This window comes from Oculina patagonica, chromosome 13, assembly GCF_052425735.1.
Source record: "Oculina patagonica isolate OP01 chromosome 13, crgOcupat, whole genome shotgun sequence".
NCBI lineage: Eukaryota > Metazoa > Cnidaria > Anthozoa > Scleractinia > Oculinidae > Oculina > Oculina patagonica.
The window spans coordinates 3385627-3411623 of record NC_135770.1 but is presented as its reverse complement, the minus strand read 5'-3'; the positions used below and the strand labels follow the sequence as shown (position 1 = coordinate 3411623).

The following is a 25997-nucleotide window of genomic DNA, read 5'->3' as shown; positions in this document are numbered from 1 at the left end:
AATCAGCGATCTCAGCAAGGCTAAACTTAAACAACAGCAAAACATTTTAAAAATTTGAGCCCAACTGTTTTCAATATTTGGGCTGAGAGCCCAAGCAAAAATGATCAAATTGACAGCTGAGTCGTAAGGATGCCAAAAGAATTTCTCACCTCTGTCAATACAAACGCCTGCCGTGAGTCTTTTGAAATTCCTTGTTGTCGCATGTCGTTTTGCAAAGCGGATTTTACCTGATGTTTCCCAGTACATTCCTCACTTTGTTTGTTATCTTTATTTAAGCGTATTTTTCAGCTTTTTTAACTCAGCAAAACGACCTTTGTAGCAAACAGACTCTGCAGTAAGAATTAATTAATGCTAAAAAATTATTTTCAAAGCATTCGGAATGGAGTCTGTTTTGTTTTTCTATTCCTTATTTCAGCATGATACAAAGATGACTCATCGCAGACTAAGTAATTATTACTCTTCTGTCCCTTAAACACAATATATCTACTTTTTCTTACCTCTACTGGAGCAAAACAGTCCATAAGTAACCACAGGTAGCCCAAGCTCGATATATGAGTACAATAAAGATGACCTTTTCATTGTTTCGTAATTCGATCGATTTGCATATTTATAAGGATTTGTATGGGAAAATAAATTTGACCGAAAAGAACGAAAAATTAACCGTTGAATTACAATAAAAATCAGTCACCTTAGCTCCTTTGCTGTTTCCCTTGTGTGCTGTGTGGTTTTTTAGCCGATTGAGCGCGATTCCAGTGAGTTATAGTTCCATTGCCTTCCTCTCTCTATAGAGAGAGGAAGGCAATGGAACTATAACTCACTGGAATCGCGCTCAATCGGCTAAAAAACCACACAGCACACAAGGGAAACAGCAAAGGAGCTAAGGTGACTGATTTTTATTGTAATTCAACGGTTAATTTTTCGTTCTTTTCGGTCAAATTTATTTTCCCATACAAATCCTTATAAATATGCAAATCGATCGAATTACGAAACAATGAAAAGGTCATCTTTATTGTACTCATATATCGAGCTTGGGCTACCTGTGAAGTAACCTGCAAAACACTTCGACGCGATGGATCTGAAATAAGATCTGGAAGCGGCCATTGAAGAACTAGGGCCCAGTCTACTCGCCACCGCAACCAGAAACGGAAACAACACCAAACCGAGGACTCACCGAGGACAGGACTAGCGGAACATTGGAATGAATCGATGGAAAGCTGAACTCTTCAAAAAGCACGAGAAACAAAGTAAAAATAATAAATAAATCAATAAATAAATCAATAAGTTCAAAGATAGCAAAATACCCAGTCAGAAAAGGAAACAATAATATAGATTTAACCTCATATTTAAAACTCAAAATAATTATAACATGCACTCTGATTGCTTACATGCAGACATTTTGCATTCATTTTATCATTGCATTTCTGCCTCTTTGGATTCTGGATCGAGCGCTCCAGGTTAGAGCTCTGGGCGAGGTCACTGCACTGCATTCTTGGATAAGACAATTTGCTCCACAGTGCCTCTTTCCACCCAGGTGTATAAATGGGTACGTAATTTAATGCTCGGGGTAGCCCCGTGATGGACTAGAATCCCATCCATGGGAGGGTTGAAATATTTCCCTGGATAATAGAAAAACCTAGATAAGCTCCTAAAGTATAATTTGGTAAACACAGACTTTAATATTTACTTCCTTATCAAAAGAATTGGCGGGAGTTTCAAGTTATCAGGATTCAACTATAATAATTATTAGACGATTTTGTCTCAGAGGAGTTAATTAAACTATCAGTCATGTACATGATACAATTTAGATAAAAAAGCAAAACCATAAATAAAAAACAAAAAACAAAACTAAACAAAAAACCAGGAAGCCAAAAAACTGCAATATACAACATTAAACATTTTTTATTCAAACAGTCTTCTGCACTGACTAATAATTGAAACTCCTGTGCGCTTGAAATTATAACTCTAGACTGGGAGCCCTTAATCACGACCCGGTTGGCTTAGACTGTTCACAGTCCCCTATTTTTCCGTGGTCGTGGTCGATCGTTCGTCCGCGGGCCGCCCTGCCTCTCCCCGCGCTCGCGTTTGTACCAGTGCGGCCCGTCGACTGTCGCTGCGTGTCTCTCGACTTCACGGAAAAATGGGAGTGCGTCTCGGTTGGCTGGCACATACCTGTATAGGTAATTGGGAGAGTACCCCCCCACACACACACACACACACACACCCATGGCTCCTACCCAACACAGGGAAGGTGTCATGATGAATTAAAAACAAAATCTCAACATTATTTGTATCACTGGCAGGAAATACTGCAGTGTCCTGTTCCAGTGTTCACTACCTTCTCCTAGCATCCCTTAATTACATTTTATTGGGGAACTACAAAATTAAATATAAATTTTATATACTGATTGCTACCAGTAACTTGTCTTAGTCATTTTTAAAAATGTTTGTTGTTGTTGTTGTTGTTAAAACAACAACAACAACAACAAACATTTTTAAATGAAAGAAAGAAAGAAAATAAAAGAAAACGGTACCAGTTTATATACCAGTTAATCAGCCCTGGCAAGAACTAATGATTTTTCCCTTGGAGAAATTAAATTCAACTTAGAATTTAGATTTCAATTTAGACAAAAAGTAGAAAAAAGGAACAGGCATTTTAAGAAAAGAAAACAGTACCACTTAATGTACCGGTTAATAAGCCCTGGCAAGAACTAATAATTTTTCCCTTGGGGGAATTGATTTCAAAATAAAATACAAGATGTTCTCGCCTTTAATATCTTTTTTGCAATATTAGGACTGGAATAGCTCCGGTCTCATTTTAGATATACACAAATATACTGTGTAAAAGCTACATATTGATCAGCCACCATTTTTAATCATCAAAATGTACCATATAAGAAAAAAATATATTGTTATACCAGAAGCATACATTGTTCTTGTAATTTTTATGGGAGTTTTCCCACCCTGTGGGAGTTTCTCGTGGGTGTGGGGGGTGGATAGGGGGCAGGGGGAAGATGAAAGAAAAAAAAAAAAAAAAAAAAATAATAAAAAAAAATATATTTTTTTTTTTTATATATTTTTTTTTTATTTTATAAAAAAAAAAAAAAAAATATTAAAAAAAATATTTTTTTTTTTTTTATATATAAAAAAAAAAAAAAAAAAATAAAAAAAAAAAAAAAAAAAAAAAAAAAAAAAAAAAAAAAAAAAAAAAAAAAAAAAAAAAAAAAAAAAAAAAAAAAATATATATCCCCACCCCCCCAAAAAAAAAATTTTTAAAAAAAAAAAAAAAAAATCCAGATGCACTAGTCAAAGAAGCAAGTAATTCAATTTATAAGCACACGATCTTGTTTTATTCACAACAATTGGTATGATGTGCTGTCTTTGGGTTTAATAAACATTGATACTACGTAATTTAAAGACTGTTAAGGAATAACGAACGAAAAGACCACGTTTGACTTTGTAATCAGGCTTTCTTACTTAGCAGCGCGGCTTTTTCTGGAACCCAGAACCCTCCAATGTTCATTCTTTTTTTTTTTTTACCCGACCGACCGACCCACCTTCACAAGAGAGTGAGACGGAGCGATGGGAAACGAAACTTTTTATTGAGATGGCCTTATGGAAATCCTGGCAGAAGGAGGGTGAGGGAGACTTGGAGCTGGGATTAAGCAAAGGAAAATCTTGTCACCATAAGGGATGAGGGGTCTGGTTTTGGTAATAACCCTGAGATTTCCATTGACTGGTCACATGACGCTCAGCAATGTTATGCTTTTTCTTGTTTGATTTCTTTCAAGTCACTTAAAAGTTCAGAAATGCTGAAGGCATTTTCATGCTTCTCAATCTCACAAGTTGCTCCTGCGGTGCATGTTGCTTTATCTTGCTGTAGGACCTCTATCCCATTGTAAAACTGGCCGTGCTGATTAACTTCAAAAGTATTGTCACCTTTGTGTATACGTATATACCTTGTAATGTTTCCTTCTGAATTAAAATGCTTCTCTCCTGTGTGTGTTATTTTATGTCGGTTTAAATCTCCTGAGCGACTAAAACACTTGCCACACTGATAACATTCAAAAGGCTTCTCTCCTGTGTGTGTTATTTTATGTCGGTTTAAATCTCCTGAGCGACTAAAACACTTGCCACACTGATAACATTCAAAAGGCTTCTCTCCTGTGTGTGTTATTTTATGTTTCCTTAAATTTCCCGCACAATTAAAACACTTGCCACACCGGTTACATTCAAAAGGCTTCTCTCCTGTGTGAGTTATTCTATGTTGCTTTAAATGTCCTGCCCGATTAAAACACTTGTCACACTGGTCGCATTGAAAAGGCTTCTCTCCTGTGTGTGTTCTTTTATGTTGCTTTAAATGTCCTGCCTGATTAAAACACTTGCCACACTGGTTGCATTCAAAAGGCTTCTCTCCTGTGTGTGTTCTTTTATGTTGCTTTAAATGTCCTGCCCGATTAAAACACTTGCCACACTGGTTACATTCAAAAGGCTTCTCTCCTGTGTGTGTTCTTTTATGTTTCTTTAAATGTCCTTCCTGATTAAAACATTTGCCACACTGGTTACATTCAAAAGGCTTCTCTCCTGTGTGAGTTCTTTTATGTTGGTTTAAATGTCCTGCCCGATTAAAACACTTGCCACACTGGTTACATTCAAAAGGCTTCTCTCCTGTGTGAGTTCTTTTATGTTGCTTTAAATTTCCTGCCTGAGTAAAATGCTTGCCACACTGTTTACATTCAAAAGGTTTCTCTCCTGTGTGAGTTCTTTTATGTTTCTTTAAATTGCCTGCACCAATAAAACACTTGCCACACTGGTTACATTCAAAAGGCTTTTCTCCTGTGTGTGTTCTTTTATGCTGCTTTAAATGCCCTGCCTGATTAAAATACTTGCCACACTGGTCACAATCAAAAGGCTTCTCTCTAGTGTGAGTTCTTTTACTCGATGTATGTTCTTCCTGATGGCCAGTTTGAGTAAAACTCTCACTGCACTTTGTGTAATCTTTAGCCATCACGGTAAGTGAACTTTACCGGTGATTTGTCATTCTCAGACCTAAAAACAAAAGAAAAGTAATATCAGTGTGTTGCTTCTTTTGGTTTGAAGCCCCCACCCTCTGGAAATTCTAGCTGCGCGTCATACCCTTGTTTTAAAATTTTGGCTTTTGAGACCCCCAGCCACTAGGAAATTTCCAGTTTCCCTCTTTGGGATGGGTATGGATATTTGCTGGAACCACACATGCTGTCATGTTTTTTGCATGAAACGATATAATGTGATGCACAAAGGAAGGTGAAAAATGACTATCCCCTCTTCCCACATTGCCCAAACACCAGGGCTTTGTGTTTCTTGAGGAGAATTTTTATCAAATAGGCTAACACTCTAAACCAGCTAGCTGGCCAGGTATTTGCATGTGTTTTCATGACAGCAATATCTGCGTATGAATCATAGTTGCATGGTGGCCATGATTCTTCCTGCAAAATTTATGTCTGTGTATTTATAAGTTATGCACAACTACCATCCAAGATGGCAGCTTCATAAGCATGACAAGTTATTGACATTCAACTAATAATTTGACACTTCAAGATGTTGACAGGTCCATTAATGAGTTGTGTGTTGAAATTGCAATGCTTAAAGAGTTTGGACTCAGTGAATCTCATTCCTGGGGTATTCTGCAGTTCATTGATGACATAACCCTATCCAGCCTAAGAAAAGAGAACCTTTCGAGCTGATCCCTCCTGTATAGTTTACTATAGGGAGTACCCAACTTTTTCCTCTCTCCCAATCAAAATTCCACAGTGACACAAGTGGTTTTGCATGCATAGCAGGAGCCTGTGAAGTTTTTGGGTGTGCATTTGCAAAAGGTGCAAGATGGCCACACAATGGAAAATGGAAGTAGATGTCTCACCCCCGGGGGGGGGGGGGGTACTCCCATAAATTTCGGATAGGGGTGTGCTGCCAAGGTTCTTAAACCGTGACCCTATTTAAGGATAAAGAAAGCGAAAATTGATACCCTATTTAAGGCCCAAAACTGAAAAATTACACCCTATTCAAGGGGAGGAGAAGCGTTCCGTGACGACGCAAATAACAGCTAACCGCGCACGGCAAGACACAAATCTTTATAAAATCGCTTTACTAATACCTGAACAGAAAATTCAGTTTTTAAGATACATTTTTTCGTTTAGCTGGGCGTTTATTTTAGCTAATAAAATTTAGGTACCCTATCTAAGGATCACACCGGGAACACATTGCCAAAAGGAGCAAAAATGATACCCTATTTAAGGACTGAGAACCTCAAAAACCATACCCTATCGGGCGGCACATACCTCTATAGGCCACATATGGGAGTACCCCCCCCCCCCCCGGGTCTCACCGGTGTGACAGCTTTGACAGCACTGCATCAACATCCCACCCGAACACGCGACCCTAAAACAGGAATGCAAGTAACAGCCCTTATTGGCAGGGCTGTTGCAAAGGGCCGGCTGCCGGCTAATTTCACCGGCTGAAAGAGGACTTCAATCCGGCTGAAATTTCACATGAAAACAAAGACTTGGTTAAACTTTTATAGCTGCCAAGGCTAGAAAAGCCAGCTGGGGTTGTCGATGAGCCAGCTTAGTGTTTTCTTAGCTACATCCCTGTATTGGATGTGCTTCTTACTTCAATTTGTTAAGGCCATGTGAAAAATTTTCAGCGACTTATGCATAACATTGACCAGTCTCGCTAAGATTGGTCTCACAGCAAAAAAACAAAACAAACAAAAACAAAAACAAGAAGGATCCTCAGATAGTCTGTAGTCCATGCAGACCAAAACTGATCAATCTCTGTGACAAAAATATGAAGGCTGTCTCAAGTTCACCTGCCCAAACCAGCTTGGGTTTTTTTCTATCTCAACCTTGGCAAAAGACTGAATTTCAATCCAATGTCACGTTCACAGTTCAGGGCTAACACAAAGGACATGTGTTAGCCCTGCTACACATGCTACAAGTGACCCCGGGGGGGGGGGGCACTCCCTATATTGGCCTATACGGGGAGGCTCCGCCCGAAAGGGGTACCTTTTTCATGCTTAAGGTATATAAAAGGGTCGGAATTTCACAAGCTAAGGTATAGAAAAGAGTAGGGATATCGCTTATTTAGGTATTTAAAAAGGCCTTCAATTAAAATATTTCGAACAGACATACCTTATGGAGGTATCATTTAAATTTATTAAACGCTCCATAAAAATGGCATCAAGACTTCCTGTTTTAGGCATTTTTCCTGTCTTTTCAGTATATGAAAGGGGTACCTTTTTTCAGTAAAACATATACGAAAGGGGTGCCTTTTCTGTCAAAATGGTATATAAAAGGGTAAGGGGTTGGATTTCGGGGCGGAGCCTCCCCGTACAAAATGCTTTTGAGTTGCCCCCCCCCCCCCCCCCCACCCCGGGCAGACTGGGCTATTTGACATGAGTTTGCAGATGTTGTTATCCCTTTCAATGCCTAAGATTTTCAATAGTGTTATTTTTATTTTATCGTATTTTTCAGCTTGTTTAACCCAGCAAGACGACCTTTGTAGCAAGCAGACTCTGCAGTAACAACAAGGCTAAACATGAACAGAAGCTTCTGGCTAAAAGTGAGTTCTGTTTTGTTTTTCCACTCATTTCAGCATGATACAAAGATGACTCTTCGCAGACTAAGTAATTATTACTCTTCTGTCCTTTAAACACAATATTTCCACTTTTTCTTACCTCTACTGAAGCAAAACAGTCCATAAGTAACCTGCAAAACACTTCGACGCGATGGATCTGAAATAAGATCTGGAAGCGGCCATTGAAGTACTAGGGCCCAGTCTACTCGCCACAACCAGAAACGGAAACAACACAAAATCGAGGACAGGACTGACGGAACATTGGAATGAATCGATGGAAAGATGAACTCTTCAAAAAGCACGGCAAACGGACTCGCAAGTGCACGTAAGTTGTCAAAAAGCCATTAAAATGCTACTGTGCGCGCTACAATTCAGTATTTAAAGCAAGCAGTAAAACTTGCGTTGACTTACGTTGGGTGGCCAAACGGTGAAAAACTTGCGTTCACTTGCGTGCAAATTTGATCTCGACCAAAGTGAACGCAAGTCATCGCAAGTCAACGCACACGCAAGTCCTGAAAACTTGCGTTTACTTGCATCTCCGTTTGGCCAGGCCTTTACGCTCTTTTCCCGGACCACTTGACCAAAGTAAACGAGGGCTCTAGGGACGAAAATGCCGCAGTGGCCGCCGTTTTCGTGAATTACGCATGTGTCACACTTGTTTTCGGCACGCTGCCTCGATTTACCCGTGCCGAGACTACCTCCTGGAGGTAGTTTTCGGCACCGCTATAAAAGTGAGTACTGGTGCCACATTACATTTGGGACCAGCACGTTTACACGTCGATAATTGGGAGCGCCGTGCCCAAAGTTATCAGCACGGTGCCAAACATTTGCCGTGCCGTGCCAATAATTTTGCGCGTGTAAATGGTGTTCAAGTTGAACTGATTTTGACTTCAGCTTTTAAAGTGAAATTCCCTACCTTGACATTTTCCCTGATGGACACTGCTGTTCCATGTACGTATACGTCTTTTTCCATTTCTTCACACACCAAAGAAGGATGAATTTATCACTTCTCATACTAGCCTTTTGTAAGTTTTCCACATTTTTGTGTAAAGTCCATGGGGAAATTTAGACACAAACATATGCAAAAAACTGAATCAGTATATGATATTAATTCATAATCAATTATTGAAGAGTTCATATTTTTATACAGAAATTAATAACATAAAATACAACCACTGTCCATCATTCATATTTGCAAATTGTTTGAGAAAAGAGTTAACTGGTATTAAAAGGCCTAAAGCCCAGCCTGAATCTATGCAGGTTGAAGAGAGTCAGGCAAAACTGATGATATGAAACCGGGCATGCTCCCCCGGGAAATTTTTATATTTGGACCTTTTGAAATCGCTAGAAATTCATTTAAAACTGCTTACATGGAGAAATTTATCAATTTTATATACTGATGAATACAATTTTTCTTGGAATTATAACAGTTAAAAGTTAGTGAATAAATAAGATGACCCACCCCCTACGTATAGATCAAAATAACATAACCCATCCCTTTTCGAGGGCTCAAAAACTTATGACCCACCCCCTTTCTGCTCCGGCCCACCCCCCTGTACTTATTGACCAGTCCCTTATATGAGAAAGAGGGAAAATTAGGGCAATCCTCTTTTGTGAAATCCTAGACTTAATGTTCTGACAAAATACAAGTAAAATCACCAAAAAGGAAAAAAAGAAGGCCTTTTCAAGCTTTTCGGAATTCTCAGCCAGGATGCGAGCGAGCGGATACGGCGCCAGATACCGTCAAGAGATCATCACCAGCGCCATGATGGCATTCGACAGGATGAAGAAAGATCAGGAGGATAACGACCGGCCAATCAACAGGCCGCGCTCCTACCAGGCCAAGGAGAGACGAAAGAAGAAACTGTCGGCTAAGACCCAGTGGTTCAAGACCGGTGGCTACTCAACCGTCATGTTCGTCCCTGCCACCCCCGGAGGCAGACTTGCAAACATGCTGCGGGAGGTTGAAGAGAGGAGTGGGACAGATCGCGGATGGCGAGTAAAAATCGTAGAAAGAGGAGGTCAAAAGATGAGCTCAAGGTTGATGAAAGATCCCTGGGCAGGGCCGTGCAACAGAGCAGACTGGCTAGTGTGTCGCAGCGCGGAGACAAGGCCCGACAGGAAGAGAGGAGGACCATGCTCGCGAAATAGCTGCTGCTACCTGATAGAATGCCGCGACTGTAGGACCAAGGGGCCAGACACCATCCCCGACAGAGCCGACAGCGGCGAAAAGATGGTGGGCGAAGCTGGTAAGCCGATGGTCTCTTACTACATCGGTGAATCGGCGCGAAATGGATTCACCCGAGCACTAGATCACCAAGACGCGACCAAGAAGCGACAGACAAACAACGCCCTGGGCAAACATGTGATTGACTACCACAGCGGCCGGCAGGTGACCTTTGACATGTGGATCACCAGCACCCACAAGGACCCGCTGACCCGGCAGGTGCAGGAGGGAGTCAACATCATGACGGGACTACCAAAATGCTCGGGAATGGAGCAACTACAAATGAACAGTAAACTGGAATATTTGCAGGGAGCCGTCCCCCAGACCAGGACCCAACGAGGAGCAGCACAATGAGTTGCGGAGCAACAACGTTATTTTTACGACCGGAATGATAGGACTGGCGCGGTTCGTCAAGCATGAAAACGTTCTTATTATTTCATCTTATTCTTATTCTTATTTCAATATTGTATATATACGCAAATACGCACAAAGACAAATCACCAGAGCGTAAGAATAGAACTGCGTACATATCCTAATTAAATACTATTATCCTAAGAAACTCAAACAATAAGACAATTTAGACTGCACCTTAGGGAATCAATGTTCATGTGCTATTTTCTTACTTGCCCAGCATATTTAACGTAGTGACTTAGGCCCCGTTTACACGGGTCCGGACAAATTTTTGCACGGATGAATTTTGTTCCTGGACCGCCTGTTTACATGGATCCGTGCAAATTCTGTTACAGATTGCAGTGGTGTTTACACGGATCCGTGCAAATTTTAGACCAGGCGCGGCATTTGAATGGCTTTTTTACGTCTCTGTTGTGATTGGTTATCGCTAATGTTTTAAGCCAATCATGTTGCAGCTGATGCAGTACGCGATAAAAAAAAAACAAGGCGGCAGACAAAAACTTTGGCTTTGGCTTTCTGGCCCGTGACTTTTTCCTCGGTTGGTTGTTTCGTAAGCTGTACATGCTTACCAAGAAATTCAAATGTGTAAGATGCCTCGATTGATGAAGAAGATCGGAAACAATAGCCATTTGCAGCAACGTGTACTGCAAAAGCCTAGCTAATCCGGCCAAAATAGCGATGCATGCTGCTGCCGCTCGTCTCCTCGTATCTGCAATCTACGTTTTTGCTTCTTTTATCTTAAATTTAACAAAATGGAACAAAATCTTTCATTTTCGATAAGCAGCCAGGCAAAACATAACTAGATTACAGGCCTTAACAGTGCTAACTGAGCAAAAAGTTGCACGGTTCGGGTGTTTACACGAGTCCGTACGAAATATGGAACCGTGCCGGTCAAAAAGTTGACCTGCTCTTTTCAGGTCCCAAACTTGCACACTTAGCCGTTCAAAAATTCGTCCAGTTCCGCCGGTCCCGTGTAAACGCAAGGTGGAACCGTGCAAGTTTTTGTCCGTGCAAAAATTTGTCCGGACCCGTGTAAACGGGGCCTTATATAATATTCATTATCGTGTCCTGAAGAGAACCCTGAAGAGGTTGAAAGTTCTAGACGATGTAAATGTAACTTTTTCACGCTCCAAACGGTTGAAAACAAATAAATCTAGAAGAAAATAAAACTTTTCAAGCTTCTTTATCTGAAAAAAAATTTCCACATGGAAACAAACCCCCTGCCAGATTCTCGAAAAAGGCGGCCCTTACGGACCAGCTGACCATGTCTACAGCTCTTCAAAAGGTTGGTTTTGTAAAGGCTCGTTTACACTGGCGATTTTTGTCGCGCAACTCAATGCAATTTTTGTCGTGCCGAAGTTGCAAGAAGTCGCCGTGATATCGCGGCGATAAAATCGCCATGAAATCGCCGCGAGTTTGCATGCGTCAAAACTAGCGGCGATAAAATCGCCGCGAGTCGCAGGAGTTTTGAACCTGTTCGAAACTCGATGCAACTTTGGCGCGACAAAAATTGCCAGTGTAAACGGGCCTTAACGCTCCTGATAGCATTTCGTGTGCACGGGTACCGTGAATAAAGAGAAAATTACTAAGCCAATGTTCAGTCTACAGCTCTTTGGTCCGTTTTAGGAGAAAACGAACTCACCGCGGCAAAAACCAGCCTACGGGCCTGTATCGCGTAGACGCCATTTTGGTTATTTGAGCTTACGCAAGGAGAGAGACTGGGAACCGTCCGTTAGTCTAAGCAGAAATTTGACAAGGAAATTCGAGGCCAGTCGGTAATCACGGAAACACCGTCAGTTAGTCCGTTTTTTGTACTTGCTATACTGGCTTTTGCTCGTCGCTTATAAAAAGATGCTTGTGCGAAGTCTACTAACGGAAACGTTTTTTTTTAACTGTACCGCACCGTGCCTCTGATAAAATTTAAATAAATCGACAAAGGTGTTCCGGCGTTCAAAGGGGAAGGAGACTGAGAGCGCGGAGCGCGAGGTGCGTGGAGAGAGCGCTCGAACTCCCCTTCTCCTTCCCCTTTGAACGCAGGCCACGCAGGCTAAGGTGAGCCGCAAGACGATAATAACAGACGCTTGGCGTATGGCTAAGCAGGAATTTGACAAGGGGAATTCCCAGCCAGATGATAATCAGGAAAATCAATCAACAAATAACCTTTCTTTTGGCTTTCAATATTATCATTTCCCCTACTCATACCTAAAGCAAAATAGTCGGTATCTCGAAGAGATCTTTGATTGTTAATTTAGAACATTCGAGTCATTCTACTGCCAGCTTTACCCTAAATCTATTTCAAAAACACATTAAAGTATCATTCCATTTTCAATTTTGTAACACATAAATTTTTGCTTCACCAGCTAAAAAATTAGGCAAATAGGACGTTTTATCTAAAATAGGTTAAGATAGGAGTAATGCTCCAAAAATAGAAAAACATACCAGTAGGAACTGTACACCATGTAGTCTGTTCTTGCCTTATCTTTTTGCATTTTAAATGCAATAAGGACTGGAATAACTCTTATGGTCTCGTTTCAGATATTCACGAAAAAAGTGTAAAAGCTACCAATTCAGCCACCATCTTCAAAATGTACCATTCAAGATATAATTATATATTGTAATACCAAAAGCAGACATTGTTCTTGTCTTTTTTTGTGAGAGTTCCCGTCTCTCTGACCTGGGATGCATACTTTTAGATTATATTTATAGGTTCTGTAAAATTCTTGGAGAATAATTCAAATAACAAGGAACATTCACTAGCAAAACAATTATGGAAATTGAGGCAAAAAGAGGGAAGAAGTCTACTGGTAAGGATATCTGAGAAGGAACTGGGATTGAACAGAAAACCTTGTCACCATTAGAAGGGGTCTGAATTTTTTGGAATAACCCATTCAGAGCTACGTGGCTAAAAAAAGCTGTCAAGGGTTTTCTGCATTATACGTCTTTTAAGATTTCCCTTCATAACTATTTAATTATTTTCAACAAATATAGCTTTTTTTTTTTTTTTTTTTTATATAAAAAAAAAAATTTTATTTAATCAAAATTATATAAAAAAATAATTCCCCCCCCCGGGAGAGAAATATTTTTTTTATATATAATATAAAAAAAAAAAAACCCCCCCAAAAAAAAAAATAGAAGATAAAAAAAAAAAAAATTTACAATTTTTAAAATTTTTTTTGCCTCCGAATTTGAAAAAAATTTAAACCCTTTTAAATAAGTAACCGGAGCAGGAAACCAATATTTTCAATTGTAAATATAGAGTGGTCACAATGTGAAAATACTGATCAGATGACACTAAGTAATTTTATACTTTTTCTTGTTTGATTTCTTTCAAGTCACTTAAAAGTTCAGCGATGCTGAAGGCCCTTTCCTGCTTCTCAATCTCACAAGTTGTTCCTGTGCTGCAAATTGCTTTATCTTGCTTTAGGACCTCGTTCCCATTGTAAAACTGGCCATGCTGATTAGCTTCAAAAGGCTTGTCACCTTTGTGTAAACTTATATGCATTGTAAAGTTTCCTTCTGAATTAAAAGGCTTCTCTCCTGTGTGTGTTATTTTATGTTGGTTTAATACGGTGGCCCATAGGTGTCACGGCAAAACCAAAAACTTCACGGCAAAACCAAAAACTTCACGGCAAAACCAAAAACTTCACGGCAAAACCAAAAACTTCACGGCAAAACCAAAAACTTCACGGCAAAACCAAAAACTTCACGGCAAAACCAAAAACTTCACGGCAAAACCAAAAACTTCACGGCAAAACCAAAATCATCACGGCAAAACCAAAAACTTCACGGCGAAACAAAAAACTTCAAGGCAAAAACAAATTACCTTACGGCAAAACCAAAAACTTCAAGGCAAAAACAAATTACCTCACGGCAAAACCAAAAACGTCACGGCTAAAACAAATTACCTCACAACAAAACCAAAAACTTCACGGCAAAAACAAATTACCTCACGGCAAAACAAATATATACCTTACGGCAAAACCAAATACCTCACGGCAAAACCAAATACCTCACGGCAGAATCAAATGTCAAACTCACGGCAAAACCAAATAACTCACGGCTATATCAAATTTAGTTCACGGCGGAAGTGAATTTCACGGCGGAAATGACTCCTTTCTCGAAGTAGAGGTTACTCAGGCATTGGAAAAATGGCGGGCGTCTGACAACCGGGAGTGTTTTGCTGTTGTCTTAGTGTCAATCAGAATAGAGCGATGTTTTGCCACCATTGTGGCACCTCAGTTGGAGCTAACTCAAATTACTGTGTAAAGTGTGGAAAAGGTAAGCTTTTTATGTTTTGCAAAGTACAGTAGGATTTTATAATCTTCGTTTCGGAACAACACGTGCTGTAGCTTGCGAGCGATCGCATTGAAGGCCTGAAGCGATGAACATGAAAGGCAATTGTGTTCTTACATTTTTACACGTTTAGAAACAGGGTTACTTTGAAGCTGCTTGTGGAGCTGACTTAATTATAATCGAAGTTGGCTGATGTCAATAAGTGGTTGTGTTGATTCAGAAGCTGCGCGAGCTTTACAACACACCGAAAAATCCGGGGGGGGGGGCACTCCCATATATGAGCTATATAGGTATGTGCCGCTGTGAAGGGTATGGTTTTCAAGCAGTTTAGTCTGGGATATGGTATAGAAATCAGAGAGTTTTGGTCTGGAATAGGGTATCATTTGCCGGGAAACTGATCAGTGGTATGAAGGATTAAGTTCGGAATAGGAATAGAAACTCGGAATAGAAAGAGACTTCTAAACGTAAATAAAGTCATCGTGGCAATGTTGTTGACAGATGGATTTCTATTAAAAAGCACTATATAATGATACAGTTCTAAAAAAACAAGTCTGGGAAAGGGTAGGGATTTTCAGTGTCTAGTCTAGTATAGGGTTGCAAAATCAGCTGAACATGGTCTGGTATAGGGTAAGGGTTTCAGAGTCTCAGCGGCACACCCCCACCCAAAAATATATAGAGTGCCTCCTCCTCCTGGGCTTTCGTAAGGGTTTCTGGGTAAGCTTATAAAAGGAGGGGCTTATATCCAGGGGGCTTCTAAGTGATATAAAAAAAAACTTTTCGAAACATGCCACGGCAGTGTTTATCTGTCTTCCAGCAGATGGGGGCTTATCTAGGGGGAGGTTGCAGGAGGTGCACCCCCTGAGATGGCCTGCGGCCCTCTAATACAACTGGTATTCTGCAAAAAAAAAAAAAAAAAAAAAAAGTCAGTTTCGCCATTCTTTAGTGGTGCATCCCCTCTTAAGAAAAATCCTGGGTCCACCCCTGCGGGGGGTGGGGGGGGGGGAGGTGTTGTGCTCATAACCGGATGTAGTTTTTTCAGGTAGATTGGGAGTGGCCTATAGCCATGGGGCTTATAACCAGAATTTTACGGTATATGTTTACAAATTAATCCCACTCCCGATTGTTGTGCAAACAAACTTACAGATTATCCCCCTAGTAGGGAGGTATATAAAAGGGTACGGATATGAAAAAGTAGAGAAAATCTGTCATTTACCGGTAGGGGATTTTGTTTAAGTTTTCTTTTATCTGAGAGACACAGTTCTTGTGAAAAATCATGCTAAATTAGCATTTGGTCGATTGATTGAATAAACGAATTCATTTCAGAACTTGTGCAGGATGGTAAAGAGATGGCAGATGCATGTAAACCAGGTCCATCTGGCTGTTCAGAGCCACCAAAGGGCAAAGGTGCATTTGGTCGAGTATTAAGTTTCAAGGAATATTATGAGCACAAGACAAAGGCCGACTGTGGACGACAAGTGCCTTCAAAGAAGAACAAAAAAAATAAAGGCACCAAAGGTAAAGAAATAAATCCTGAGGTGGTTATTTTTATTGGACTGATGGAATGGTCTGAAGATGAATCAAATCTGAAGCCTAGACGAGGAAAGCGTTTAGCGCTGAAAGTTCCTAGAGATGCCCCATATAAAGTCCTGTGTGAGAAGGCAGTCGAGAAATGGAAGAGTTTCAACAGCAACCTTTATGAAGAAGGTGAAGATTATGTTCTCTTGCTTGATGATGGTAAAGAGGCCTTGTTTTTGCCTGGACCGGCAAAAGAGTTTTTTTCTTTACATCGTTACCAGGAAGAAGTAGGCAAAGACTTTAAGCGAATAACTCTGTATCTTTGCACTGCTAAAGAGTTTAAACATTCAGAAACTGTTGGCCTTGATTGGAATGATGAACCAGAGAATGAATATGAAGATTCAGCTGATAAACAAGGAGAGAATTCTTCAAAGCGATTGAAAATAGACCTGACCTCCAGTGATGAATGTAGTGAAAGAAGTGAAATTGGAGAAACAGAAATTCAAATAAAACATGATGAAGAAGTTGCTATGGAACTGCAAAGGCAGTTACTTGAAGAAACCACCCACAATGAGGTTGCAGCCACAAGTGCTGATGTGAGTGTGAAAGAACAGGAAATAGAGATTAAGAGCACTAAAAACTTTACTAGTCCCACTGCTGTGGTCCAGGAATTAGAAAAGAGAGTGGACAAGACAAATCAGTTTTTTATCACTATCAGGAGGCAAACACCTTTACCACGTGTTTTAAACTTGTGGCGGTATGAGGCCAAAAGGCAAGGTGGACATCATCAAATAAAAGTTAAGTTCCTAGGGGAGGATGGAATTGACTCGGGAGCGTTGGCAAGAGAGTTTTTCACAGAAGTCATCCCTGCTGTTGGAAATACATTATTTCCCAATGGAAGCCCTATTGATTCAACATATCATGTCCAAAACGGCAACTTTAGGACAGCTGGGGAAATTGTAGCCAACAGTCTTGCACAAGGAGGACCACCACCTTGCTTCCTGGATGAAGTTGCATTTCAGACACTAGTCAACCCTAAATTGGATATCCTAAACCTGAGCGAAGAAAATGACCTGACCCAGAGCGAGCAACAGCTACTTGACAGCATAAAGAGTGATATTGACAACCACAGGGACACGATTCTTGAACATGGATACACTGGACCAATTGATATGGCACACATTGATGGTATTGTTAGATCGGTTGCAGTCAGCTTGGTGAACAAGCGCATCCTATACCTCCAGGAGTTCAAAGAAGGCCTGAAGATGTATGGACTAGCAGACATTGTTACAAACCAACCAGCAGTCTGCCAGCCCTTCTTTGTGAAAGAGCAAGTTCAAGATGTAGATGCCACTTATTTGTTCAGTTTGATTAACCCAGAATTCTCTCCAGCAGGCTCAACACGAAGAGAACTGGAAGAAACGATGATGGACAACTTCCAGGACTTTCTAATGGCCTTAGATGAGGGACCTATTACTGGGTATGACTGTCCAGTTGCATGGAATTACAGTGAGGATCATCCTGGTGACATTCTGGAACCAAACACAGAGGGGCCATTTGAAAAGTTCGACACAGCTGAGTTGACATCTGCTGGAGTAATGGGGTGGCTTACAGGCCAAAAACACAGGCAGTTAAATGGACAAAAGGTTGAAATTATTGCAAAGTTTGATCATGAGTGTTTAATGCGAAACCCATCACACACCATTTGTTTCCCCTTAGTAGGGGCCTGCGGTATGGAAATAACATTTCCAGTGAATCATATGAAAGGATACGATGCATTTAAAAATGTATTTCTATTAGCCCTTTGCAAAGGCCAGGCTTTTGCTAAACCATGAATTATAATGTCTTTCTGTAAGGTCCAAGTTGTACCTATCTAAATGGCCTTGTAGGTTTGATAGCTGCCTATTGTTAAACTTCCTTGACATCATTCTTAAACCTGAGCTTGGTTATCTTTCCAAGTGTTTGCTTATCTAAACAATGCCAAATCTAAACTTCATAACGGCAAAAAGATACAGATAATTGTATGTTGACATCAGATACAGTACTTTGATGCTCATATTCTCTTAACTTAATCTCAACACCACCACTTAACAAAAAGTGTTTATGAAAAGTGAGACCCTGGTTAACAGCTGTAGTCTGTTTCGATTGTCATTGTAGTCATAGTTGTTATATGATATCATGCCACTTACAGTATTGTTTAAAAGTTGACATTTTATTTCACACAGAAACACATCTGTGTAATGTTTGTGACAGCTACTTCTGCTGGGAAAAGCATGTTACCAGTTTATATTTTAGTCTTTTAACAGGCGTTTTTAGGAGCCCATGGACACTGGCCGTTTTCATTTTTTGTTACTGTTGTTGCCGCTCTATAGATAAAGTAAACTGCATAGAGCATAGTTTTAGTACAGGCAAAACAATAAGACTTAGTAGTGTTTTATAATGCACCTCATTTTGATGAAAATGTGTTACATTCGTAGACAAAAATTGTTGGGAAATTGCCAGTTTTGTGCTGGTAATACTATTTCTTCGAACGCCAGAACTAAAACCATTTGAAACTAATAACTTTGACCATTTCTTTAACATCCTATTCAATGTTGTGTTAAAAGGTTGCAGATATAATGTATGACATCGAGAAGGAGAAAAGCGATAGCTTGCTGAACAGTTTTGTCCAAGTTGTAGTTACATGTTTACCTTTATGTTGAGTTGATAGAAAACAATAAAATATCAACAAGTTGGTTAGCAAACTGTCCATAATTCTGTTATATTACATCCTTAAATAGTACATAGCAAAGCATGAATTCATCTGCAAAACACCAACTTACTAAGGGACAGATCATTTTTTCTAGAGTTTAGGAGGGGGGCGGTGGGGAAAGCTGGTGGGATTTGATGGCAAGCCCCTGTAAACCCTCTACATCAAGTTTTTTTCCCCTCCCCCTCATAGTCCTAAAAATTTTAATTGTTGTGTCAAGAAAGCAGACAAGCAGACACCAAAAAACTGTTGTTGCCACAAGCGTAGTTTGGTAATGAAAATCAATACCTATTTATCAATTGATAAAAATGGATATAACTTGCATTTGTTATCGATTTCTAGTAAACGATCCTCGTTTGGGTGATGCAGGTTTTCAATTAAAATAAATAAATGCCCCTCCCCCCCCCTCCCCCAAGGAAAATTTGGATTTTCAGATACCCAGTAGAGATCCTTTGGGCATTCTGGGAGACTGTTTGCATCATTATGGATGACACCATTCTAAAACATAAAGCAAATTATTTTGGGTGATCCCATTTGAACCCTTATTTTTTAGCAGCCCCCCGCCCTCCCCCCCCCCCCCCCCTCAAAAACAAAATCCAAGAACTTTTTCTACCTCACAGAAAAAATGCATGGTCCCTTCGGTATTGTCAACAATCAGAGCCTAGAAAAGCAGTCATATGAGATGGGTGATGGAAACGTTAAGTGGTGCTTCCATTGTAGGCAAACTGTAGAAGAATGTCATAGAGCTCTAGTGCTTCCCTCCAATCATTAGGTTGCTCAAGACCACAAAGTCCAGAAACGTACTGAAAGTATTCCTGATACTCATTGTCAGAATCGATTTCAATGACATGGGACCGAGCATAATTTCTTTCTGCTTCACTTATGGGTAGCAAGAACTGATCAGTAGACCCATGAAGTTCAGGAAGGTAAAACAGTGAATCTGGTCTACCGCTCATAGTGTCATGACGAGACCCTCGAATGCGGTGAGTGTTCCAGTGTTCTTTAACTTCATCTAAGATTTTTTGTAGCAGCCCAGAAAAGCAAAACCACAGGCATTCCATTTCAAGTTCTGAAGTCAGATCGACTACTCTTCCCTCTACCATATCTTTGAAAAAATTTATCCACCAAGTAGAGTGCGATTTCCTGAGAAAGGCCCACCAGGCTTCTATTCGTTGGTTTCGGGGGGAAGGAACGTACCTATGACTGTCTGGGTCATCTCTTAAGAAAGATTGTATGGCCGCCATAATCCCATTCTCGGTGCCCAGATCTGTGACCAGATCAACAGGACAACCCCCATACTCTTCAACGGCATCAAGATAATAAGCTGCCACATTGTTTGGTTGATTATTTGATCGCGTTACATATAACCACATTATTTTGCGGCTCCAACCATCAATGCAGCCATGGATTGCAAAGCCAAACGGCTTAAGTTTATCGTAGCCGTCACAATGCCAAGCATAGTTTGGGCCTGGGTTGTGATACTTTCTCTTCTTAAGACGATGAGCCTTTCGTAATTCGCTGCCTTCTGGATCTATTTCTTTGAGGAGCTCTTGAACAACGATGCGTGGTACCCTTTTACCTTTGAGCTGCAGAGTATGCCATACCGATCTATATCCTTGTAAACATCCAGGGCCGTTGACAATACTCTGGATGGATTGCCTTATATCATCCATGTCATAATCCGGTCTTTGCCTTTTAAGACCATACTGTTTGATTCGTCGTTTCAAGGTACTTAAGCTCATTTCAATACCATGGTTCTTAAATAGAAACAAACGTATTTCTTTGTACTCGAAACCTCTGAAAAAGTAATACCGAATGAGACCTTCTTCATCTTCTTCCTCCTCTGGCAGCTCTAAATCCCCGTCTTCCGAGTCTTCCGATTCCGCCATCTTTGCTTCAACCGACATGCAACACGCGAGGGGATGACAAATAACTTCCGCCGTGAAATTCACTTCCGCCGTGAGCTAAATTTGATGTAGCCGTGAGGTATTTGGTTTTGCCGTGAGTTTGACATTTGATTCTGCCGTGAGGTATTTGGTTTTGCCGTGAGGTATTTGGTTTTGCCGTAAGGTATATATTTGTTTTGCCGTGAGGTAATTTGTTTTTGCCGTGAAGTTTTTGGTTTTGTTGTGAGGTAATTTGTTTTAGCCGTGACGTTTTTGGTTTTGCCGTGAGGTAATTTGTTTTTGCCTTGAAGTTTTTGGTTTTGCCGTAAGGTAATTTGTTTTTGCCTTGAAGTTTTTTGTTTCGCCGTGAAGTTTTTGGTTTTGCCGTGATGATTTTGGTTTTGCCGTGAAGTTTTTGGTTTTGCCGTGAAGTTTTTGGTTTTGCCGTGAAGTTTTTGGTTTTGCCGTGAAGTTTTTGGTTTTGCCGTGAAGTTTTTGGTTTTGCCGTGACACCTATGGGCCACCGTAGTTTAAATCTCCTGAGCAACTAAAACACTTGCCACACTGATTACATTCAAAAGGCCTCTCTCCTGTGTGTGTTCTTTTATGTCGCCTTAAAACTCCTGAACGACTAAAACACTTGCCACACTGGTTACATCCAAAAGGCTTCTCTCTTGTGTGTGTTATTTCATGTTGCTTTAAATGTCCTGCCAGATTAAAACACTTGCCACACTGGTTACATTCAAAAGGCTTCTCTCCTGTGTGTGTTCTTTCATGTCGCCTTAAATGTCCTGAACGCCTAAAACACTTGCCACACTGGTTACATTCAAAAGGCTTCTCTCCAGTGTGAGTTCTTTCATGTTGGATTAATTCTCTTACGTGACAAAAAAACTTGCCACACTGGTTACATTCAAAAGGCTTCTCTCCTGTGCGTGTTCTTTCATGTTGCTTTAAATGTCCTTCCTGATTAAAACACTTGCCACACTGGTTACATTCAAAAGGCTTCTCTCCTGTGTGAGTTCTTTTATGTTGCTTTAAATGTCCTGCCCGATTAAAACACTTGCCACACTGGTTACATTCAAAAGGCTTCTCTCCTGTGTGAGTTCTTTTATGTTGCTTTAAATTTCCTACCTGACTAAAACACTTGCCACACTGGTTACATTCAAAGGGCTTCTCTCCAGTGTGTGTTCTTTTATGTTCCTTTAAATGTCCTTCCTGACTAAAACACTTGCCACACTGGTTACATTCAAAGGGCTTCTCTCCAGTGTGTGTTCTTTTATGTTGCTTTAAATGTCCTTCCTGACTAAAAGACTTGCCACACTGGTTACATTGAAAAGGCTTGTCTCCTGTGTGAGTTCTTTCATGTATTTTTAAATCTGATGCACGATAAAAACACTTGCCACAGTGGTTACATTCAAAAGGCTTCTCTCCTGTGTGTATTGTTTCACTTGATGCATGTTCTTCCTGATGGCCAGTTTGAATGAAACTCTTGCTGCACTTTGCATATTTTTTAGCCATTAAGGTACATGAACTTTACCCACTAGCGGTTAATATGACATTCTCAGTCCTAAAAACAAAAAGAAAAGTACCGGTAATATCAGTGTTGTTCTTTTGATTTGAAGCCCCCTCTCCCTGGAAATTCCAGCTTATTGTCATACGTAAACTTTTTTTACTTAACCCTATCCAGACCGGGGGGGGCGGAAAGTGCCCGCGCCGACTTTGAACGCTTATAACTTTTTTTAATATTCAACCAAACACTGCCAAACTTTGAGACTTTATCTAAAATTTATCTGGGAATAATTTGGTAGGGTAGGTTGTTGTGTCAGGAACTTGACGTCACCATGGCAACGGCATTTTGACAGGCATGTTTCCCAAATTTGTAATTTTCCTGTTTCTATTAATGAAAAATAACTTTAAAGAATATTTCACCTGTTTACGGGTTTTAAGCACATTTTTATTGGTTTTGAGTATTTTCCAGTAATTTTGGGCGGTTTTCTGACGTTTTGAAAATCGAAATCCAAGATGGCGGATCCAAGATGGCGGCTGTTTTGACATTATGATGTCATTGTCACGTGATGTGACGTCATCATCCCACGTGACATATAGCAAAAGATAGATTTTGGGACATACTATATATCCTGTAAGTTTCTGTGTTACTTAAAATTCTGAAGTTACGGAGGGGGCGGAATCCGCCCCCCCCCCCCCCTGGTCTGAAAAGACCAAAAAAAGCCCGGTCTGAATAGGGTTAAAATGCATCCTTATGACTTACTTTTAATATGTAATGCTTGAATTAACCTTTTTTAAACTACTAAGTAATTATTATGAAGTTCTTTTTTTAATTTTTAGTGTTATTTATTTTTAACTTAAATTTCTATGTACATTTGAGTTTTTATTTTAGTATTTTAATGTGCTTTTGTGCATATTTCTATGAAAAGGGCGTGTTATAAATTATTATTATTATTATTATTATTATTATTATTATTATTATTATTATTATTATTATTATTATTAACTCCGGTTTAAAACTTTTTGGCTCTTGAGACCCCCACCCTCTCGGAATTTCCAGTTTCCAGTTTTTTAAAATTATTCCGCTTCACACATCCCCAGACATTAGGGCCTTGGGGTTCCTGTTTTTGGTTCAATTTTGGTCGATTGGATATGCCATGGTCAGATGAATCAGAAATCCCCACTTAATGGGTGCTTCTGTTTGAGATATTCTAGACGAACCTCAGAAATACCTCAATAAAAAACCATTTAGACGATTTAAGCATTCCACTTAAGACCGACTAAGGCACCACATGGCCATTCCATTTTATTATTCACACCCCCTCTGTTGATGAGTTATTTTGAAGGGGATTTGAACATCATTTCTGAGCGGGTAACTCCATCAGCGTTCTTTGATCTTTCAAATATTTATGAACGTGTTAGGGGAAAAGTTGGCTTTTTTCTTATGGAGGTAACAGGGCTTCGAGTGGCCTCCTGTGAAAATATAGGGCTAAATATAGGGACTTTTTACAAAAATACAGGGCTAATGTAGGGAAATTTAAAAAATATATATAGGGCAATAAGGGGATTTTTAACAAAGTATTTTCGACATGTATAGAGCCAAAAATTAATATACTTTGTATGGATCTTTATTGCATTTTTGGAAACTACTTGACACAGGAAATTACTGCTGGGGGTTGGGTGTGTTCTGTGCCTGGATTGGGGTATCCAGCAAAAATTTTAAAGATCTGAGCACTCAGAGATGTCATTTCCTGCACCTGGGTCACTTTTATGCAATTGTTCGTAAATTCACCAGGCAATTTTTTTAACAATTGGGTCAATGGGAAATACACAACTTTCCTATGTCACTGCCATTTTTAAGTGTTTAACATGTCACTGTCCCATTTCAGTGCCCTAAGCATGTTGCTTGTGACGGTTAAGTAATTCCTGTGTCGCTTGTTGCTTTGCGTTTTTTGTCGCTTGTTTGCTTTTTTATTGCTTTTTTTCTTTTACAGGACCCCTTTGATAACAGTACTCATGTACTGAAGGGTCATCCTGTTTAAATATTATTATTTATTTTGTATGAAAAAATCGGGGGATTTTTGAATATTTCGTGGCTACTATTTTTGCATAAGTATTTGCAGCTGTTTTTGTTTCAAGTTGAGCATAGTATTGATGGTTGATATTGCGTGACGAAAGGCGAGATTCGCTTATTTTGTTTATGTTTAAGGGCGAGATCCCTGTCCTCAATTTTAACCTCTGAGAGGGTGGCCGTTGTCTTGCCTGAACTAAACCACATGGTGGCAGCCATCCTCGGAGACCCAGGGGCAGTTAGTCGGGAAGACAGGCAGCTCATCGGGACGACGGGATTTTCAGGCGAAAGTTTAAAACAAGCTCGGAAGAGCCCATGGGCACTTTCTTTTACCGAACCAGTTCCAGAAGCGTTTGAACTCCTTCCTTCTGATTGGCCAGAAAAACAGTTTTTCTGGCCAATCAGCAAGGATGACCAGCAGAGCGGCTCTGAGGCCTTCTTACACCAAGTTGTTTTCCTTATAGACTCGTCGTGGTTGCTTAGCCCGTGCATCGGATACGAAACCGACACGACAAGCCAGGCATTTGTTTACGGCTTGCCGTTCCTATTTTGGAGATGTTTTTGCGACAATTAGCAAGCAAAACTATTTTTGATAACTTAACTGCCAGTGTTTGCAGAAAAAATATTATTTTTCACCAATCAAACTCCATGTTTGCTCATGAGAAACGTTGTCTGGACTTGTCTGACACTCCTTCCAAACTTTGATTTTTGATCGGCCAATGTTTTTATCTCGTGTTCACTTTCAGATGCAGGGGACGTTATTTTATTTATTGGAGTTTTCGCGTTCAAAGGGGAGATGACTACAAAGGCTTGAAATCATGTTAAGAATGAATTTATCCTTGACACTTGGTTTAAAACGTATGAAATGGGCCAAGAATATTCCCCAATAATGCGAATTTCCATAAAAGATGAGATTGAAAAGATGATTGCATGACAGTGGTTAAGATATGAAATAAAAAAAACAGCTTTTGTTCTCAGTCTGCATTTTGTACTGACCGAATATTTAACACAATTTCAGGGAAGCTAGATAAGCTACTTTTATGTTATCGCTCTAAACTCAACTTGTATACAAGTTGAGTTTAGAGCGATTTTTGAACCATTCTCATGCATTCTATTAAATGGTTCGAAATGTAATGCAAAATATATTGTCACAGATCACAAACACAACGTCTGGGCCGCCTGTGATTGGAAGTCTTGTCGTGAGGCTGTGACAAGCAGGTCTGGGCCGACTGCTACGCAGGCTACAAGTCACTGACAAGTGGTTGTGAGCTATTTGACATGAGTTTGCAGAGTGTAGTGAACTTTATTTTATCGAATTTTTACAGCTCGTTTAACCCAGCAAGAAGACCCGTGTAGCAAACAGACTCTGCAGTAAGAATTAAGCTAAGAATATAATTATTTTCAAAGCAATCGGATTAATCGGAATATTGACTCAGAGTCTGTTTTGTTTTTCTACTCATTTCAGCATGACACAAAGATAACTCATCGCAGACTTGGTAATTATTAATCTACTGTCCCTTAAACACAATATTTCCACTTTTTTCTTACCTCTACTGAAGCAAAACAGTCCAAAAGTAACCTGCAAAACACTTCGACGCGATGGATCTAAATTAAGATCTGGAAGCGGCCATATTGAACTCATTTGAAGAACTAGGGCCCAGTCTACTCGCCACAACCAGAAACTAAAACCACACCAAACCGAGGACAGGACTAACGTTTGGAACATTG

The 25997-nt window shown here is 40.0% G+C and overlaps 4 protein-coding genes across 6 annotated transcripts in view; 1 reads left to right on the top strand and 3 right to left on the bottom strand.

Annotated features, from left to right (window-relative positions):
- LOC144635925 (uncharacterized) overlaps positions 1–25997 on the bottom strand; it is a 96617-nt gene that overhangs the window by 27263 nt on the left and 43357 nt on the right. The window contains exons 1-2 of one of the 3 annotated variants that reach the window (XM_078495046.1): positions 7712–7914; positions 3278–5046 (exon numbers count right to left, since the gene is read on the bottom strand). In XM_078495046.1, the coding sequence (XP_078351172.1) occupies positions 3758–5005 (1248 nt within the window). In that variant the 5' untranslated portion in view covers positions 5006–5046; positions 7712–7914 and the 3' untranslated portion in view covers positions 3278–3757. Of the gene's footprint in view, positions 1–3277; positions 5047–7711; positions 7915–25997 lie in introns of those variants that run through there. The other 2 variants (XM_078495045.1, XM_078495047.1) reach the window with 2 other exon arrangements.
- The window catches only part of LOC144636879 (uncharacterized), a 40056-nt gene continuing 27570 nt past the window's right edge, over positions 13512–25997 (bottom strand). Inside the window, exons 4-6 of the mRNA XM_078496082.1 lie at positions 24713–24813; positions 21227–22223; positions 13512–13814 (exon numbers count right to left, since the gene is read on the bottom strand). Of these exons, the coding sequence (XP_078352208.1) occupies positions 13551–13814; positions 21227–22223; positions 24713–24813 (1362 nt within the window). The 3' untranslated portion in view covers positions 13512–13550. The remainder of the gene's footprint in view (positions 13815–21226; positions 22224–24712; positions 24814–25997) is intronic.
- Positions 14393–18801, top strand: LOC144635898 (uncharacterized). The gene is made up of 2 exons (XM_078495012.1): positions 14393–14527; positions 15866–18801. The coding sequence occupies exons 1-2, from the start codon at positions 14461–14463 to the stop codon at positions 17890–17892; spliced, it is 2094 nt and encodes a 697-aa protein (XP_078351138.1). The 5' UTR covers positions 14393–14460; the 3' UTR covers positions 17893–18801.
- Positions 14523–21200, bottom strand: LOC144635927 (uncharacterized). The gene is made up of 2 exons (XM_078495049.1): positions 19420–21200; positions 14523–15437 (listed from the first exon to the last, which is right to left on the bottom strand). Exon 1 carries the CDS (start codon positions 20711–20713, stop codon positions 19505–19507), a length of 1209 nt encoding a protein of 402 aa, XP_078351175.1. The 5' UTR covers positions 20714–21200; the 3' UTR covers positions 14523–15437; positions 19420–19504.